At 42.2% G+C, this 19918-nt stretch overlaps 1 protein-coding gene across 2 annotated transcripts in view; it reads left to right on the top strand.

Moving 5' to 3' along the window:
- Positions 1–19918, top strand: part of LOC135388561 (vacuolar protein sorting-associated protein 52 homolog) — a 128926-nt gene that overhangs the window by 91745 nt on the left and 17263 nt on the right. The window contains exons 13-16 of one of the 2 annotated variants that reach the window (XM_064618181.1): positions 7422–7540; positions 14922–15045; positions 15366–15473; positions 17354–17531. In XM_064618181.1, the coding sequence (XP_064474251.1) occupies positions 7422–7540; positions 14922–15045; positions 15366–15473; positions 17354–17531 (529 nt within the window). Of the gene's footprint in view, positions 1–7421; positions 7541–14921; positions 15046–15269; positions 15474–17353; positions 17532–19918 lie in introns of both variants that reach the window. The other variant, XM_064618180.1, reaches the window with a different exon arrangement.

The raw sequence follows: 19918 nt of genomic DNA, 5'->3' as shown, positions 1-19918 counted from the left end.
TATTCTTGAAAATTAACCGTTTTTCCTCTGTAGACGAGGAATGAAAGGCTGCTACAAAATTTGGATAAAATGTCTCCAGCTCCCTATTAATGGCTTCAAAATTGGCCCTGTCGTAGAGCTTAATTACTTTACGATTAGGAAGGTTGGAAGGTTTATATAACATGATGTTTAGGGAGATGAATTTGTGATCACTTAGTCCGTCGCAAGTAACTGGTTGTGAGAAAGTGTTCGATCGTTCACGAAGACAAGGTCCAACAAATGAGATGCTCCAGACACTACTCGGGTTGGGTCCGATACAATTTGGACTAAGTTGAAAGCGTTACATAGGTCATGGAATGCCTCGGACTCAAAGGTAGAGTTAGTGATGGGCTTTGACCAGTCGATGTGCGGAAAGTTGAAATCGCCCAGCAAAGCAAATGTACAGTTCGGGAACCGGTGGGAAACAGTGGCAAGAATATCGTGAAGTAGAATCACAAATCCTTTCAGGTCGGGGGGACGATAACAGACGATGAGAATAAGCTTGGCACCTGATATGTCACAACAAACAGCACACAGTTCTAGAGGAGTGTCGATGGATATACGGAAAAAATTGAGGCTACATCTTGACGCGATGTGTACGCCACCACCACGATGATCAGCCCTATCAGCGAAATGTGTTAAAACACAGAAGATCAGGAATGATTTCAGCATTGGTAATACCTTTGTGTAACCAGGTTTGGGTAAGGGCAATAACATTGAAGTCCTCCGTTATGACAAAGTTGCACAGCGCATCGGATTTGGGCAGTACACTTCGAATGTTTGTAAATAGGATTGACAGAGGGCACAAGGATGGCACTGAGGGGTTATCCATGGAATGAGGATGTCATTGTTGATGTTCGACGACTAGACAGCGATCAGTGTCATAACGATAACACTTTCCATCGGCAAGTAATTTATCGTATTTTAGCTTGAAAGGACGTGACAGTGTCTTGGCAAATGATAGTAAGTGTTTACGGGCGGTATTGATGTTGAGACAGAAATCTTCACCCACAGAGAACGGCGTTGATTTTAGTTTGTGTCCACACGATAATATGCTCCGTTTCGTCTTAAAATTGGCAAATTTAACTATAATTGGTTGTTTCCTTGCATCGTGGAAGTGTCCCACTCCGTGTGCCCGTTCAATCTCATTGGCAGTAAGGGTGGGTTCACACGAGGGACGCATCCCCGGGATAAGTCCGCGGATGGTGTAAACATCACAGCCTACGTCATCAAAATGTGTGTCTTCTCCGGTCCGCGGAGGACCAAAATCCTACCGCGCATTCATTCGTCTCCGACCCACAAATGGTCCCCGTGTTGGCAGGGGACTTGAGGACGGAGCAGCGTCTTTTGGCTCTTTTTTTTTTTCTTTCGACTGGCTGTTTTACAGCTCTGACTGCTGAAGCAGAGGACATTTGTAGAACTGCGTAATAAAAAAGAAATCGTGTACGGGTCTTCACGAAGCAAGAAAAAATGGGGGAAAACGAGGGTTTTGCTACGAGCAAGCGGATCTCCAAATACGATGCCCACTACAGCACGGCGTGGAAATGTGACATTACTGCACGTACAACAACAACAGATAAATTATGATTTTGGCTATTATGAGTGACAGGTTTTGCATATGCGTATGCCGCTTTGTACTGTAAATAGCTTTTACTACGTGTCCAGACGCGAGAACTGACAGTTGTCTGTTTCCTCCGCTGAAAACTCAGTGCAGTTTGAGTTCTTTGTTCTCAACGAAGAGGACATTTTATGATTCCGCGGCTCGGCAACACAGTTCCTACGCAAAGCCGTCAACCACGAAATATCTGTTGTCATCGACGACAGCAGTTTCTTTTTTATTTCGCTAGAGCAGTGGTTCCCTACATTGTGGAATGCTGCAGGTGCAATGTACTCCAACGTACAAAATTTCATTTCTTTTCTGTTCAACCACAGTGCAGAAAAGTGAGAAAAGTCGTTCACGCAGCCCGATAAGTGTAGTTGGAGACGAACTTATCCACTTCCATCCCTTGTCCCGTGTGAATGCTCAGCGGGGACGAGGACTCCTCCGACCACGTGACGTCACTGCCCGCTGCGGACTTATCCCGGGGATGCGTCCCTCGTGTGAACCCACCCTAACTGTGACGCCAGGGGTGATGGAACAGAAGTTGATGACTTTACTTTCTGCCTGGGACCAAGATTCATTGCCATTCTCATCAAGACCATAGAAGAGGAGGTTCTCGCGCCTCGATCTGTTTTCGAGGTTGTCTAGACGACGAGTGAAATTAGCTACGGTACTGTCAGTTTTCCTCACATTCTCCTGAAGGTTTGCAACATCAGACTGCAAACCGGGTAGAGAAGATACATCTTTGACAACATTATAAACTTTGATTGTACTGAATCCAGCCTGGATTCAGTTTCAGCCAGCTTCGAGTGAATGGCTTTGACTTCACAAAGCAGCTGTGCGTGCTTAGCATCGATACTAGCCTCAGTTTTATTGAAGTGTCGTTCGACAGATGATAGGTCATCGGCGTTGCGCGTACACGGACCTGGGTTAGACTCAACGTCGCCGGACCGTAACAACAGCTGGGTAGTTACATGTACACGATCGTAAGCAATGCAAACCAGTGTCCCTGGGCAGGGTACCATTAACAGACGACTACTCATTCTGCGCGTGTACAGAGAAGAGTTATTCCTCACCTGTGTGAATAATACGAAGCGGTTAGGGAGCAGCATGTTGGTAGCACAGGCCTGCCCAGTGACGGCTTCACAGAATGCACAAGCATTTAAATGTACTGGTAGCACTGGTAGGATGGTGGCGATGGTATTGGTGCTGTTGTAATCCAAAGTGTTCCCAGCGATGGTAATCAAGCTCGGAGAATAATCAGCATGAAACTGTCGAACATTCGAAAACGAGTTCCCAGTATGCGATGAAACGTGGAATTCCGAGCTTCTGCGAGGCACTGATCACCTTCGCGGGAATGTCGTACAGGATCAGACAGCAGATCTGCGTGAATAATATGAAGCGGTTAGGAAGCAGCATGTTGGTGGCACAGGCCTGTCCATGCCGTTATCAGTCCAGTTCAGCATTATCCATGAAGGTCATGCCACAAGTCAGTTTGTAATGACATTAAACTCCATGATATCGATGCCACCTGCTCACTAGTCAACTAAAATTTGCCAGTGAAAAACTTGGTCATTAGTGCATATAATGTTCTGAAATTTAACTATAGTAACTTTATTTTCATACAGATAAACAGTAATGTGCCTTACCGATATGGTCACATAAAAGCCATTTGCCAACCCAACCAAATTCAAAATAGACAATATGCCATCTGTCGCATTGAGCCTATCATCAGTGTACTCGTCATAGAATATTTGTGTAACCTCAAATAATCTTGTGCTGCACGGTACTAAAAGAGCGAGACTATGCGGGTCTATGCAAGACTAAAACTGTTGCTTTACGCAGACCATGTGAGCGAGAGTAGGTATCTCATGATAGGCAAGCCTGAGCGATGGGCAGGACACGTAAACAAAACGTGTTTGTTTACGTGTCCTGCCCATCACTCAGGCTTGCCTATCATGGAATTCATCCACCAGCTAGCCTGCATCTACGCCATTCTGTCAGAGTAGGTATCTCATCGGTGAATGAGTTGTGGTGATCTCATTAAGTAGGAACTGTCATTTAGACAAATGTAATTAAACCTAACCATATGGCACTGCACGAATGACATTAAGACGTAAAAAATTGAGCCTCTAATACCATTTTCCGTGTCCATGTGGCAGGGGTAAGAGGAGACATTTTCGAATGACGTGTCCTCGATGCAGTACCCTTTACAAGTTTCCTTTTTCCTGCCAAAAAACAGCGCCTGTGAAATTTGCTAGAGCAACAATATCCACCTTATATCTTTATATCTACATCGACCAGGGTTTGTTGTCCCTTTATTTGTTGTGACTGCTGCGTATCTCGAGGCTAACGTGGACACCCAACCTTGTCTGGCAGAGCATCTAGAGATGAGGTGGATATCGTTGCTCTAGCAAATGTGTGAGGGCGTTCCAAAAGCAACACATGAGAGGCAGTCATGTGGTTCACTTTTAAATTTTGTGAGCTTTCTTATTTGTCCAGGAAAAAGAAACCCATAGAGGGTACTGCATTGAGGACACCTTATTCATAAGTGTGTCAGCTTACTCTACGAACTGTTCCATTGACACTTTGGCTCTCAAGTCACTAACTAGAAAGATTGTTCCTCAAAGTATGTTCGCTTCACAGGGTGTTTAAAAAGGCCGGTAGATTTGAATACTGTCATGTCTCACTTATCCGGAAAACTCGTTATACGGACTCTATTACCGGGAAGGAACCTGCTACCATTGGATTTTGCCTTGGTTTTCTTATCCATATCCGGACAGCAAGCACGGAGACCATTCTTCCAGGACCTAGGTCATTCTGATTCGCTTCCCCGGAAAAGTGCCAACGTCCTCTGTCCCTGGCATGTGCTGTGTTCGCATTGTTCCAGAAAAGGGTCACATCCCACTGGGTCATTCTATACTGTTTGACTTCCCTTTATTCAGAACTCAGTCCCTTTTGGTGTGTGCAGGCACACGGTAGAGAAGGTAGACTATAAGCAGAAGAGGTGCCCCGTATCCACCGGGTGCAAAAAATCCACATGTGAACGTCAATGTCCAGGCCGTCCGAAAGCATCACATGTCTGTTGGCCTAGGCCAAAGACATTTGCAAAATGACAAAAATGTGTGCGCACAAACTTTCTGAGACATTATCCTCTTTGAACAGCAGGGTGACGCAGCTTGTGCCGTGGCTGTCACCAAAATTCTGTCACACGCGTGCCTACTATATTCAATACCAATTTTTGAAGTAACAATCTTTTTCTTGTTTCCTTTACTGGTGCTGCAACAGGGTCTCCCAAATTTGTCGGGTTTCCCAGGGAGTTTGCTTGGTTCGGTTATCTGGAAATTAGTTATCCTGATGCAAAGGGATGACTCCCAAGGTGTCCGGATAATCGAGACATGACTGTAATGACTGGCTCCAATTCTGCTATCTCGCATTTCCCAGAAAACATCTCATTAATAAGCTCATTAATGAATTTTAGCTAATTAGTCATCCAGTAGTTGTATACACTGTCCTACAGGATGTCCACCTGGTCGTATAACTCACCTGCAAAAGCAAAATTCACATTGCTGCGATAGCCTTTTTATAAAAAATCTGTCCTGATTAAAAAAAAAAAAAACTGTATGTAATGTACATATAAGTGTGTCAGAGACGGAAGTTACACGAAAGGAAGTAAAACAGTATGTAGTAGTTTATTGAATGAGCCAACAGATAAGATCAACTATTAGAGAAAAAAAAGTTACAAATTTTAGAGGATACAGAGGGTCGACATTTCGGAGGAAGCCCCTCCTTCTTTGGGATAAAAGTCAATGGCTTTGTGTTATAGCTTATACAGATTTCGTCAATGACATCACAGTTGGGTAGAAGCTAGCCACCTGGTGATTGTCGTCATCTATTCTGGAAGTTTCTGGAACTTCTGGAACTGGAAAGATCACATGGGGGTCCTTTGGTTGACGGATTATCGTGCAAGTGACGGTTTGCATTCGAAGGTATAATGAAAAGGCAGGCATTGCTGTAATCTGGAAAACAGAAGGTTCCACCAGGTGAACTGTACAATTGAGGGGAGGGGTCATGGCTTTTTGTATATGGTATTGATGCTCTGCACAGGTGAAAGAATGCTTGGGTCTTCGTTTATCAGAGACTTAAACTTATAAATGAGAAAATAATTGCGTTCCCTTGATCAGTCTGACTGGAATCCATATTGAAGAATAAAAATTGGTACATCACCAATTGGGTGTTCAAGTGTTGAAAGTGATGCACAACCGTGAGGTTGGGCTTCTTAATTACACCAGACCTGTGGTTGTTAAAGCGAATTCTGAATGAAGTTTTCATCAGTCCAATATATTGCGAATAGCAAGTGTTACATTGAAGGAGGTAGGTGATATTAGGTGAATTGCAATCAAAGTTGCCTGGTATATTTGTTTTAAAGTGTGAATTAGTAGTTTAAACTGTTCAGTACTAATTCACTAACACGGCGTAGTCGTGAGTCGGGTGTGGCTGTGCAACCACTTTCGAATAAACTGTTGTGCACCTTCGTATGTACACATTACCGGGCGTTTTCTCTCATTGAAATACATATGACTTTGACGAGTCCCAGAACACCAGTTTGAATTATCCAGAAGTCCGAATTAAGAGATTTCAAATTAATGGGATCGCACCATATTAAAATTCATTTTTCATTATCTAGTTGGCATATCTATTTTTGTCACCCAAAGTTTCTCATCACCTCAATTTCTCTGAAAAATTAGTTCACCTCACTTGGGTCTTTCTCTGGAAATTTCCCCCCAGTTCAATGTCTATGAAGTGAGGGTGAGGACGTCCTCAGCCTCAAATGTCCTCATGAGGAAGACCACCTCTGCTTTCAAGCGCCTCTCTTGTACACAAATGTCTCACTTCTGTGATACTGCGGCAGAGTGTTTTGGAGCAGGGGCAATCCTGCACAGACAACCAAATGCTTCCAATGTTTCTTGTTATGTATATTATGAAACACCTTGTAAAATCTCTTGTATGTTAGGGCCATTGTACCAAAATTGGGAATCCATTCTTTAAACTTGTGCATCAGTAGTGAACAGATAGCAGATGTTGTCTAGAGAAGGTGTCATTTCTGCCCCTCACTTTTGACTAAGTGTTGCCTACACTCTGGGAAGAGATGATCCAAACTTGATTAGAATCCACAAACAGAGGTGCGGCACTTCAACTGCTGCCTTTTGGATGATCCAAAGCGTATACCTTACATGGAATTTTTTCTCCCAATTCGGGGGGTAAAAATTGGGGAAATAAATATATATTCTAAATTCATGCGAATTCGGGTGGAAAAACTTCCAGTATGCTAAATTTTGGGAGACATTGGGCTCTATTACTCAAATGAACTGTACTGGTTTGGTACAAATGGTGATGTCATTGCGTTTGCTGCCTAACCAGGCAGTGCATTCCTACAGACAGTGAGGGCAATTTGCCATGTAAAATCCGTGTTTTACCCTAAAGAGGCAACCTTCAATTCAGGGTGCAAATTCATGAAAAAAATGGGTTAAGCCCTAAAATTTCAGGCTCTAGGTGTATAAACGATGTACAAACTAAAACTGGACTAATACTGAACCACATACGTCATCCGTGTATAGGCCATGGCTAAGCACAACAACAACAACAACAAAATAAAAAAGATTTAAGACAGAGGCAGTATATTTTCAAGGACATGGAACATGTGTGACACACTCATTATGTGACACACTCATATGGCACAACTGAAGCTTTTGTGTACTGTTTGGCATACTAACATTGATATTGCATGTACACCTACTTACAGAAACATATGGAAGTGTATGCTCAGGACTGCTATGATTCTGTAGCCCTGTTTCTCTGCATACATATCATTCATCGCTACCAGCTGCTGATGCATGAAAGAAATGTTCCTGCTCTGGACAGGTCAGTTACTACTACTACAGTTACTACAAGCGTGCAAAGGAGAGACGAGGAAATAAAGAAAATTAGAGAAATCCCGGAGCTGGATGTCGATTGCATGAATGTGACATACTCTGTCCTTTCGTAGGATGCGTTTCAGTACGTTATGCGACGCATTGATTGTGGACTTAGGTACTCTTCACGTGCCAAAACGTGCCTAAAAAAGAAGGGATTTTCTCACGCAAGTCAAATATTACTTTTCTAGTTTCCTAGGATCACACAATGCTGCTCTATGGTGCTCCAATCGATTCACACAAGGCTGCTATTTTTATCTGGACCACAAAACCGAAAACGGAAGACCCTATGTGAAAATTTACCAAATTTGCAAAACTTTCATTTTCAAGTGTCGCCTAGTGCAGGAGGTACTGTTCGGGGAAAAACGAAACTTGTTTAATGTACACCTGGAACACCATACAGCATAATACCGTGTTTATTTTACCTGTGAATTCTAAAATGAAGATGATGAAAAATTACAGACACAGTGAAAATCACATCCCTTGCACGTTCTGTTAGAGGGTGAGGGGGAAATGTACTTTGCATGAGATGTACAGGGTAGAGTGCCGAATCTTTCAATGACATAAAAATCACATCTGGAAAGTTAGGGAATTAAGCATGAACCGATTACTTGCGAAAATGTAAGGTACACTTTTCTCACTCTGCAACCATTTGAACACACTCATATATTGCAGGAAACATTTTGAACAGAGATCTTCGAAGCTACTCTTCCCACGAAGTCCTCTTCCTGCAGAATTCTTTAAAAATATATCGATAATGGTCGAGTGGCATGTTTGGATAATTTGGTATGGAATGGCCCACCTACGCTTTCATGGCGGCAGCTGTTACAGTGCCTGGTTTCCCCGAGATCGTGCCGTCGGTTGCAGAAGGAAGGAGTGAGAGGAAGTGAAAAATTTCAGAAAATCTAATTGTGTGAGTGGGGAACAGAACCACCAGTTGGCCACCTGTGTGGCAGGCAAGTATTCTACCACTGAACCACCGACGCCACGGAAACGACTGCTTTAAGGACTTGAGGTGTGGTGGCAATGCTCATGTGGATTCTGTGATGGAAAGGATGACAGAAGGCATGCTGAAGGTAGAGAAAGAAAGTGGTGTTTGAGCAAACAAAAACCTTAGTGATTATGCTTGAGACACCATGGAAATATTGCGCCCTGCTAACGCACAAGGTTTGCGGCGTGCACGAGAATGCAAACTGAAGTTAACTGAAGACAGAGTGACGTCAGGACCCCAACGTATGTGTTGCTGAAGTGGAGGTAAAGAGGAGGCAAGCGAAAGCCGAAGGAGCCACGAAGGGCTTCACTAGGCAATTCAGGGAGAACTAGCAGAGCAGTTCGGTATGTGATTGCTTGAGGTTCAAGAATGATCTCACAGCGCTGCCTTTGAGTTAGCATGTACTGCTTCAACTAGAATTTCTAACTGCCGACCTTACCTTCTGCTTGTGTGCATCGTATCTCCAGTCGGTCCACAGGGAGCAAGTGCCTCCCTTGTCTGCGTCCAACGGATACAGGTACCCAGTGAAAGCGCGCGACCTCCCGCTGTTGAATAGCGTGAGTGAGAGACTCGTATCACCTCGCATACCATTCATGCAAAGCAGGCGCTTAATGCACAGTGGGCGTATCATACGGTATCAAGGGGCTGGTCGTTAACGTATGTCTAGACGTGGACGACATGATCACTTCGTTCCCTCAGAACATCAAACGAGATAAGGTGTTGAATGTACGCTTGAAGCGATGCATGAGGGTTAAATCTTCCTGTTTTGCCGGTGCAGTAAAGAAGTCTGAGCTCTGGCTGGCACTAGAGTGTCTAGCCCAGAGTACACTGTACAAGTACTACGACATCAAACTTGACAAACATGCTCTGGGTCAGGTCTCAGACGCCAACACAGATATCCATGAGGAACGTATCGAGGTGCTACCAGAGTGAAGACATGTCCGACCCCAAGCAAGTGGCCACGGCAATGACCCTTGATCAGCGTATCGCCATTTGTGAGGAGGACAAGCACCTTATGATGGCACCAGGCGAAGGAAAGCGATGGCAAGCAATGAGCATGCAAAAGAATTGTCCTTCCCCCAAATTAACCTAGGTGAACCAAGATGCATTAAGCCACATGCGAAGCCGAAGGCATGCCATGTGTGAGATTAGACGCACAGATAGTAGGGGGGGAGGATACCGTGGCATGTTTTGGACGTGGCAAAGGAAGTGTTCTGGTATCGAGTCATCACAGCCATGTTTGTCACCTTCAGAAACAGAAATACACTTCAGACGATTACCAAGCAACAACTGCTGGATAAAGATTTCGTACATGGCCTTCATGCATGACATCTCCAACACGGTGCAGTAGGGTGATTTCACTCCGAGACAGGCAGCGTGGTCCGGTCGACCTCTCAGGTTTTCCTAGTTCCAAGATATATTGAAGCCTTGTGCTTAGGAAGTACATTGGCAGAGGAAATAGCTGGAAATATTTTGTAGTTGTTTTTGTAAAAAATAATCTTCATGAATGACCATTTCAAGCACTGCACTTCGTTACAATTTTCAGGCCTTGTATCCTCGTAACCATTAAGGCTATGCCTTTAACTTTTTCCACACTTATTGTCTATGTGCTGCTGTACTGTTTGCTCTATGTTTGAGGTTCTAGGTTTCACAGGTGTCTACAGTAGAACCTCGTTAACTTGAACTGATATCTAAAAAAATTGGTTAAGTCGAAGGTTTCTTGCATCGCAGAATTATGTCCTATACTTACCATGCATTTATCACAGCTTATATCGAAAGGTTTTTCAAGACGAACTTTGGATACCTCGAAATCTTAGCAAAAATTTCAAAAATGTGAGTAATTATTGCATAGCAGCCCAGCACCAGCATTCACCTTAGTTATTTTCTACCATTTTATGAGTTGCGCAGCGGAGTGGAGTTCAGTTGCCCCACCTTCTCATTCTGCAGGGAGAGGGGGATGGCAAGTATTGCCACATTGTTGCACTGAGCGGTCGCAACGATGGCCGGGAAGGCAGTTCACTCGCGAGCATCCCATGTTCGTCATTTCCTTCTCTGTTTCTATCGCTTTCGTTTTCGCTCACAGTGCCATGTAAGTGAGTGTCAATTGCCATTACGTTTCCGTATCTGTTTTTGGGAACCTTCTGACAGCGTAAATGCCCGAATCATTACAAAGGTAGCACAGCCAAGGCAGTGCAGAGCTTTGACACTGGAACGAAACTTTTCAACACCAAGGATCCATCATGACGTTTTTCGACGGCAAGTGTTTTTGACTTTTTTGCGTGACTTTTTTTTTTTCACGTGTAAGCAGTAGTTTTGTGCAATTGCGGTTCTGCCACAAAAGGAAGTGTACTAAAATGTATAACTCTTACAATTTATGACTGTTACATCAAAAATTTTGGAAATTTCGCATATCTCGAAACTCTGCTTATCTCGAATTTCTCCTCGTTTTTTACGACTTTGAGTTAACGGGGGTTTACTGGTAGATAAAAAATCGCTACCACCACATTTGCAAAAAATTGCTAGTTTTTGGCATGTAACTGTTTTTCTGCAAATACCAGAAAGTTAACGTGAGTTACACCATTCTGTTCGTCTTCGAACGCTCTTTCCATTTGTATAAAACATATTGTTGGAAAATCTCGGACATACTTCCTAACGCGCGTTTTGTGAGGAGTAGTAAGGCTAAACCGCAGAATTCGGTAGTGTATTTTCCATATTTGCCCACTCATCACGTGGTTCATATTCCTTACACATGTTGTTCATTACAAGCTCACATAGCAAACTGAAAAAAACTTCACTTCAGAAGTGGCCGAGGACACTTGAGGAGGACACTTTGAGGACACTCAAAAGTAACCCCGTAACAGCAACATGTACGGTGCGGTGTCGAAGCCGCGGTAGCGTTTTATGACGCCGTAATTGGATGAAGGTCACTCAGAAGGTGGAGACTATGAACTGCGCATTTTATGTAGAGCAGCTGAGATCATAAGCCATAAAGCAGTGAAACATAATCCGCTTTCCAAGCAGTTATTGGAGAGGTAATCGACAGAAGAGGAGAAGGTACCTCTTTTCGTCGCGGCTGTTGTCTGCATGCCTCTTCATCTAGGCAGAACACTTTCTATTCCTGTTGTGTGTGAGAACACAAAAACCTCAGTGCTCCTTTGTAAGGGCGTACAATGAATGGAGCTCATGGCGCAGACCATGTGTCTTGTGCGGACTACGTCGGTAAGCACTGCGATGGTAAGAACTTCGAAGCACAAGCTACCTAGTAGCAACATGCGTGTATACTGCAACGGAACACGGGAAGAGTGGGTACGACAGTGTCGGTGGCGTAGTTGAACACAATGCCACACTGTAGAGCCTGAGATGTATGGCAGATAAGGTAATTAGAAATGCGAAGCTGCCCAATATTCAGATGCTTCATCTGGCGGGTCAAAGCATTGCAAAACTTGCGTTCAACCAAAAAACTAGAATGGAAACACCCCAGCCCGTTCCTGGAATACAGACATCACCGATGTGGGAAAGCAGGATGAACAGGTAATGGCGTTCGTGAAGTCCTTATGGCAAAGACATCGAAGAGTACATGGAGGAAAGCAGCCTTCCACTGTTAGACGTTGTCCCCTTTTCTGTTTATCATCAATCAAGGACCGTACGTGCTTTCAATTTGTGTTTTGCGTGTACAGCCAGCGTTAATGCCAACCTATGGAGCACAACTCCTGTCTTTGTGTTGATATTTGAGCTTGTGTTGTAATAAACGTTACAAACGAGAACTTGACTATCTCAAATGTAACATGAAGCCACGAAGGAACGTAAGTCCGCTGTCTGCCCTTGCTGCGCCTGTTACGAACCAGCCATGGCTGGGGTGTGCGAAGAGCCCGAAAATGAACTTCAGCCACTTTTGAAGTGAATTTTTTTTCAGTACGCTATGTGAGCTTGTTATTAACATGTGTGAGGAATATGAACCACGTCACGAGTGGGCGAATATGGAAAATACGCTACCAAAGTTGCACATTTTTGCCTTAACACCCCTGACTAAACACGTGTCAGGAGGTACGTCCGACATTTTTTAACAATCCCCTTCATATCAATGGAAAGAGCGTTTAAAGACGAACAGAACAATGTCATTCATTTTAACTCTCTTGTATTTGAAAAAAGTGAGATTTTTTGCCAATGAGGCGACTTTGCGATTTTTTATCTAGACACCTGCGAAACCTAGAACCTCAAACATAGAGCAAACAGTACAGCAGCAGGTAGGAAATAAGTGTAGAAAAAATTAATGGTTACGAAGATATGAGGCCTGAAAATTGTGAGGAAGCGCAGAGCTCGAAATGATCATTCCTGAAGATTATTATTTTAAGAAACAACTATAACAAACTTGAGCTATTTGATCTGCCAGTCTACTTCCTAAGGACTAGGCTTCAATATATATTGGAATGAAAAAAACCTAAAAGGTCAACCGGACCACCCTGCCTGACTCTGCGTGAAATCACCCAGTACTGGGTGAAGCAGAAGAAAGACCGCTTTGCCATGATCATGTGCATGTGCCATGTGCAGGCTGACAGCTTTCCTCACTCTCTCAATGCCAGATGTGCATTGGCCTGATCTTTTGGAACTGCTGCAAAAATTGAAACTGGATTCTGCTGAAATGGGTTTTTCAGTCGAGGAAATGAACTGCATGTACTGAGCACAGTTGGTCAACGAGGACCCCGTGGTGTGTTGGATATATATATATATCTATTTATATATATTTATTATATACTTTGATAAGTTGGTTAGAGTGATTCTAAGCATCCTGAGAGATAAGCACATCTCCCTATTCAGACTGTGTAGTGGACTATTTCAAATGCGTAGAGTTTTAATGCAGGGACAGTGCGCAGGTACACATTCTCCTATGGCTACAGAATGCACACAATGAGGAACTGTCCATGCTGATGCTGGCCACGCTGGAGATGGCTAACGTGTTACTCTCATTGACTAGCGAACAGTTGCATTGGCCCCACGTCCAAACTCGCCATTGCACACCTGCTATAAGCACAACAGGACACATGTTTCACATCTCCGTAATGAAAAATATGATGACAGAACATTCTTTCGTGCACACTTCCAAATACATCTTTAATGGATTTGACCAGGTGCTCTAGCACCGTTGTACTTCAGAGAGCACTTTACTATGCTACCATGCCACTTTGCTAAGCCTGCAATATTTTTTTCACACATTATTGGTTTCCACTTGAATCACCCTCCTAGTATGACTCTTTTGATTATGAGGAAAACTAGCATAGTGATTACAGAAGATATCCAAACCATTTCATCCTTAGTAGATACTGAAAAGTTCTACAATCTGTACATGCAATAGCATCCTTTCATAGAACATTGTGTACTTGTTATGCAAAAGAATTAAGCAAGCTATGTAAAGTTCATTTCAAAAGTAGAAATTACCATTCATTGCTCTATGCATAGATAATTTACAATTACTTAGAACTAAAACATTGTTTACTTGAAAAGATGGCTAGGAAAGCAAGCGAGCTGGTGAAGATGATGCACAATGTAAAACCCCGAGACTAGGGAACACGAAGGGACAGACACAACACGAAGTCTCAAACACAGCTGAAAATTTTACTTCACATATACAAGAAATATATACAACAGAGGGAAGAGAAATAACCAGACGAGGACAAAAAGGGGTCTTGACCGCTTTTTGTCCTCGTGTTTGCCCTCATTTGCTCGCGTGTTTTGTCCTTGTGTGTCCTCGCTGTGTTTGAGACTTCGTGTTGTGTCTGTCCCTTCGTGTTCCCTAGTCTTGGGGTTTTACATTATGCATTGTCTACTTGGCATCTCCAACATCTAGGTATCTCCATTATGCAATTTTTTGTTTTACTTGCCGTTTTCACAGAGCAGGCCTTTTATCAAAACAGTTTTGAGGAAACAACATATATTGCACAGCAAATAATTCTTGTGCTTGAGGAATGAGAGACAAACATGACATTGGGCCAAGGCACTTAACCAGAAGAAAGAGAACCTTAAAATGAGACTAGTTGCAAATCAACCATCTGGAAATGAGGCAAGACAGTCTGCGGCTGCTGGGTTTGACTTTGAGCCTTGTTTGTCTCATCCTACTTTGTTCCTCAGGCTCAACGTTTATTTGCAAATGATACTTGACACCAGCTAGCTTGCTTACTCTACCTTTCTTCACCAACGTGCCTTCATTTGCGTGGAAGCTTCCCCCTGCATACTTTGACATTGCAGACGATTGTGGCATTTGATCTAGTGTACCAGCAGCTAATGTAATGTCAGTCAGGAAGGACATGGATGCCAAACATGTTAATGAGAGATTTTTTGTTTTCAGGTACTGGGAATCCCTTTTGCAGCTAATGCATCCCAGGTTTGAATGCATTCTCAAACTCAATATTCAAAGCATCAAGGATTGCGACCCACAGAAATTGAGGAACATTGATATGAGACCACACTATGTATGTATATCATGTGTTTGAAAGTAAACAGCTTGCGGCCATAAAATACCAATTGACGCAAATATTTTGCTGCACGCGCATAGCCCCATGTACCTAAATGCTTACATAGCTTAGGTAGCATTTGAAACCAATTTCTTGATGATCACATCATCTGGTTACAAAACTTACATAGATTGCTTCATTATTTGACAGTATTAATCGGTGCCATAACTGTTAAACTGCAGATCACACGGAGGTATGCCGAGTTTTCAGCAGCCATTGTGAGCATCAATGAGAACTTTCCAAGCGAACGTGTTTCTTCCTTGTTGGCACTGCTGCAGGGGGAAGTTGAAAATTTCATCTTGCGAATGGCGGCTGAATTTCCTGGCCGTAAAGAACAACTCATCTTCTTGATCAACAACTATGACATGATGCTTAGTGTTCTTTTGGTAAGTTTTGTCATATCGACCCAGGAGGTATGCCGCAAGGAGTATCTCATGTAAAATGGTCTGACTTGTGCATTAGTTTTTACAACATCTAGTTTAATCCGTGTAAATGGGTTCAATCTACGGCTTCCCCAATTTCTTCTGTGTTTTTCCATGTTGTTGCATTGTGCTTTGTTGCACTCCTTTTTCTTGTCTGTGTGTGTCTTTTGAATGTATTGCATGCGTTGCAGAAGAGTATCAAAATGTTTGTGTCTCATGTGGTGCCTAAAAAAAATTGATGATATTATTAAGATTATTGTCTCCTCTTATAAATTGTACAAGTGCATGTAATACTGTTGAAGGAAGAGATGTACAAAACATATAGTACAAGCCAGATATTTTGTCTGTGTTAGTTTCAATTAAAAGTCTGATATCAGTACTTCACTTCCCTCCAATCTTTCTCCAGGTTCTTCCCTTATGGGCATGTTTTCTTCATTGTTATCACTCAATGTTAATATCAATTTTATCAGTCTTATCACTGGAAGTTCATCGCGTAAAGTTAAACCTGTTTTTATACTTTCTTTCTTCAAAAACACTAGTTTTCTTTTAGTTTGCAATATCGTTACGCTGCAGACCTTCTTTTATGCCACAATACAGCTGAGCAGAGGTCTGTTATAAGTAGGGTTCCGGGTTTTCGGAGTTTATTTTTAGACATTACCGAAGGGTGTTTTTTGGAGTTTACAATTCTTTGATGAATCAGAGTTTTTCGGGTTTTATATTTCTTTACCACGGTTAGTCTTTAGAATACGGAGGAAGAAATTGGCTGTGTGATGTGACCCCCACAGAAAGAACGAGCAAAGAAAAGTGTCTCCATACAAGTAAAATTCCATGTGATTGAGATGATGTGTGATTCCAGGCACTTATGGCGGAACACCAGATGCACGAAATACTGTAAATAAGTCTTCAGTGCACGACTTTCTTGCTGATAACTCCGATATTAAGCCCACCAAAGCGGAGTTTTTCCCGAAGTGCGAAATTTTTTACTGGCGTATGTTTTTCGAATGTTTTCGGATTAATCCAAAAACCTGGAACCCTAGTTATAAGTTATAACCACGTCTTCTCAGTATTCCATGTAGTATTTATTGAATTCAAACAACTCGAGGAAAACAGTGCTGATGCCAGGAATCGAACTTGGGTTTTCTAATCTCTGATCTTTCCCCGAGTTGTTTGAATTCATTAATTTCTGGGCGTTTGAGGCCTACTTGTCTGTGTCGTCCCTAATTGTGGTCTGCCTTGACCAATTCTCGTTGTTTACGTAATATTTGCCGCTGATAGCACACACAGGGAGATCTCAACATATCTGCAAATGTGCATGATTGCATTATTATACTCTGCCGATGTACATTACTGTACTACCACTGTGCCCAAGATTATGTAGGTACTTCATGCTGAATTTCTTTAAACTTAGACAACACTTTTTCATTTTTCTATTTTATTCATGCTTTGATGTCTTCACTTTTCTTGTGCACTTAGTAGAACCCCAATAAACACAGCACCTAGCTAGGAGAAAAAAGACACACACACTTGGAAGGACTGCAAAAACAGTGTTGTTTCAGGAAATTTATTGAACATCTATCCACATTGTTTATTGTTTGCCTATCTATTTGCCTGTCTTGTCTATAGTAGTTAGTATAGATTACCTATTGTGATGAGAAAATGCACAAGATGCTATGTACACATCCTCAAGCAGGATGCATGACTGTGTCATTGTTATCAAGCTGCAAAAATTGTCTGCAGAGCTGATTGCACCACCTTCCTCTTAGCTAATCATGCAACTTTTCTGTGACAAAGTGAGTCACTTTTAGCTGCTTCATCTGGTAACAGTTGCATTTTCCAACTTTCAGGAGCGCACAAAAGAGGATTCAAAGGAAAGTGAAAGTTTCAAGGAGCTGTTAACTGCACGAACCCAAGAGTACGTGGAGGAAGTCCTTGCACCTCACTTTGGAGGCATGATCATGTTTGTCAAGGAGTGTGAAATGTTGCAAGAGAGGGGTCTCATTGAACAGATGCGCAAAGAAGAAAGTAAGTTTTATCCAAGCAAGTATTGCTTACCTGCAAAAATAAAACCTAAAATATGTAACAATACAGCTGAAACTAGTCTATAGTCAAATATGATACACACATTTCCAGGTCATTCAATGCCAAACGTGCCAGTGGTGTTGCATGATATTTGTAGCGATTCTTCGTACAACAAACAACTTTATTTTGAGATGGTGAATGGGGAGTTTATCGCGATACTCTACCCACTTCTTTGTATAGGGTCTGATTTTTATAGATTCTGATGCTATGCAACTGCCTCTATATCATTAGTGGCAGATATAAATATTAGCAGCTATAATATTATTGACAGGTATAAATAACTCTAGCTGATATTGGGTGCTGACTGTGGGTGCGTGAGTTCTTCGCATAATCCATGTAGCTCCCTAAGAATGGAAGCGTGAAATGCAGCTTACACAACTCTAATATTCCATAAGACTAGAATTCACACTGAAAAATTTCACAGGCACGAGGATGAAGAGACTTGCTTTTATCATGGTTCCCATTGGTCCTTAAGACCCTGGAATACCTTGCAATTCGAAAATGCTACAAGGTCGGCAAAACCATGGAATTGTTCACAGTCCCTGAAAACCCTTGATTTTGCATCTTTTTCTTTTATTCTTGTGGAGCTGCAGTGCGAATTCCACTTATCCAGAGTCAGAACTATAACCAGATGGAAACCACAGGAGTTAGCACTCATTCCCATTTTCCTTTAAGTCACTGTTTTATACTTGTTGTATACTTTTATGCTTGTGGGACTAAAGTGCCTAGGGCACTTTTTAATACTGCTATCACCATTTCCTTGTTTTACCACTTGATCAACATAAAGGGTGTCCACGCTAATGTAGGCTAATGGAGAGGCTAATGTAGGGAAGCAGACATCATGTGCTAGGCTGACGAAAAAAACAACAAATTAGTTTCATTCTTTCAGCAAGAAGAAACAGGGTACTATATGGTTTACAATTACAAAATGATATATAATAAAAAAATTTGCTGGTTGAAGTAATGTCCTTTCTTTGTCTCTCACCTATGTATCAATGCAGGGTATAACCAGGTAAACAAGCTTTAACTGTATCAGCATTTTCCAGAAATGTCTTAAGCACATATCAGAGCTTGGTAACACAGTAACCTGAAAGTGCAGACTCATAGTGGTGGTGGCGTTCTTTCTTACACATTCTGTGAACCTGCTGCGATATCTTTTTTTTTCTTTTGCTTCGGCAAGTTGAATACTTTCCAAACTGCAGGGAGCACCACAAAAGCCCATTTTCTCCTTTGCCTGAGAGGAATTGTGTTTCTGGTGGAGTGACGAAAATCGTCACCAAATGTGCCTGTATTTCTGGGACCATAATTAAAAAGTTTAATAGTCAAATTAATGTGGACGATGCCCAGGAGGTTAACATAGCATATATTGCTGTTTATTGGAACTTAAAAAAAAGTAATTTCACTATTTCTCAAATTTCTGTCTATAGTAGTGTGGATATCCTGTACATTAGGAGCATTCTCTGTCTACTTAACCTTTATCTCTGAAATTAGGGTCCATGTTATGTTGGTGTCAAAAGTATTTCATTACCTGGGGAAAAAATTAGCAAATACTACTGGTGGTTTCAGCAAAATAGCAAGCCAAGGAGAGCGGCTAAAACGTAATGTGGCAGTCTGTCTAAAACTAACTTTAGAGGGGTTCGAACCCCCCCACCCTCTGGCTATGTCAAAAAAGCAACAGATATAGGTGTCACCCCCCACTTCCCTCCCCATGGGACCCCAACAGTCCCTGAGATGAAAATCATAAGTGTGCAGAGCTCATTGCAACTCACTCAAGTTAAGGGTGTAAAAGACATTGGTGAGTACATGATCTCATTGTGATTGGTGTTAGTTAATAATAGCCCAAGCAGCCTATTATGGGGCTTGCATTCTCAGAGATTTATGTATAGGGAATGTCAGTATCTTGTACAACTACATGTGACACCCTGTAGTTAAAACAATATATCCTCAGTGGAGATTCTTGTCCAACTTTCATTGAATCTTCTTGTTTTAATAAAGTTAGTAAAATATGATGGGGTCAGAGATGCTAACTCTGCTTTGCTCAGTTGCGAACTGATGCTCCTTTTCCAGAGTGGCAATTTTTAGATATTTGCGACTCATGAATTTTCCTTGGCTTTCCCTGGCATTTGTTTGCCAATTCGTAGAAAAAAATTGTTTTACTAGCAATAAGGGTGTTGCTTAAAGTACAGGGTGTTACCCTATAAAAGTATACCCGGGCCGCCATGCCGTACTCGCCAGTTACTCAATGTAGGTGGCACATTGTGCGATCCTCATATAGAGCTCATAAGGACATTTAATCTTCGTAAATTTTGGAGTGATTGAGCGCCGCAGCA

This window comes from Ornithodoros turicata, chromosome 3, assembly GCF_037126465.1.
Source record: "Ornithodoros turicata isolate Travis chromosome 3, ASM3712646v1, whole genome shotgun sequence".
Lineage (NCBI taxonomy): Eukaryota > Metazoa > Arthropoda > Arachnida > Ixodida > Argasidae > Ornithodoros > Ornithodoros turicata.
The sequence above is the reverse complement of the archived record's forward strand: the minus strand, read 5'-3'. Positions and strand labels throughout refer to the sequence as shown.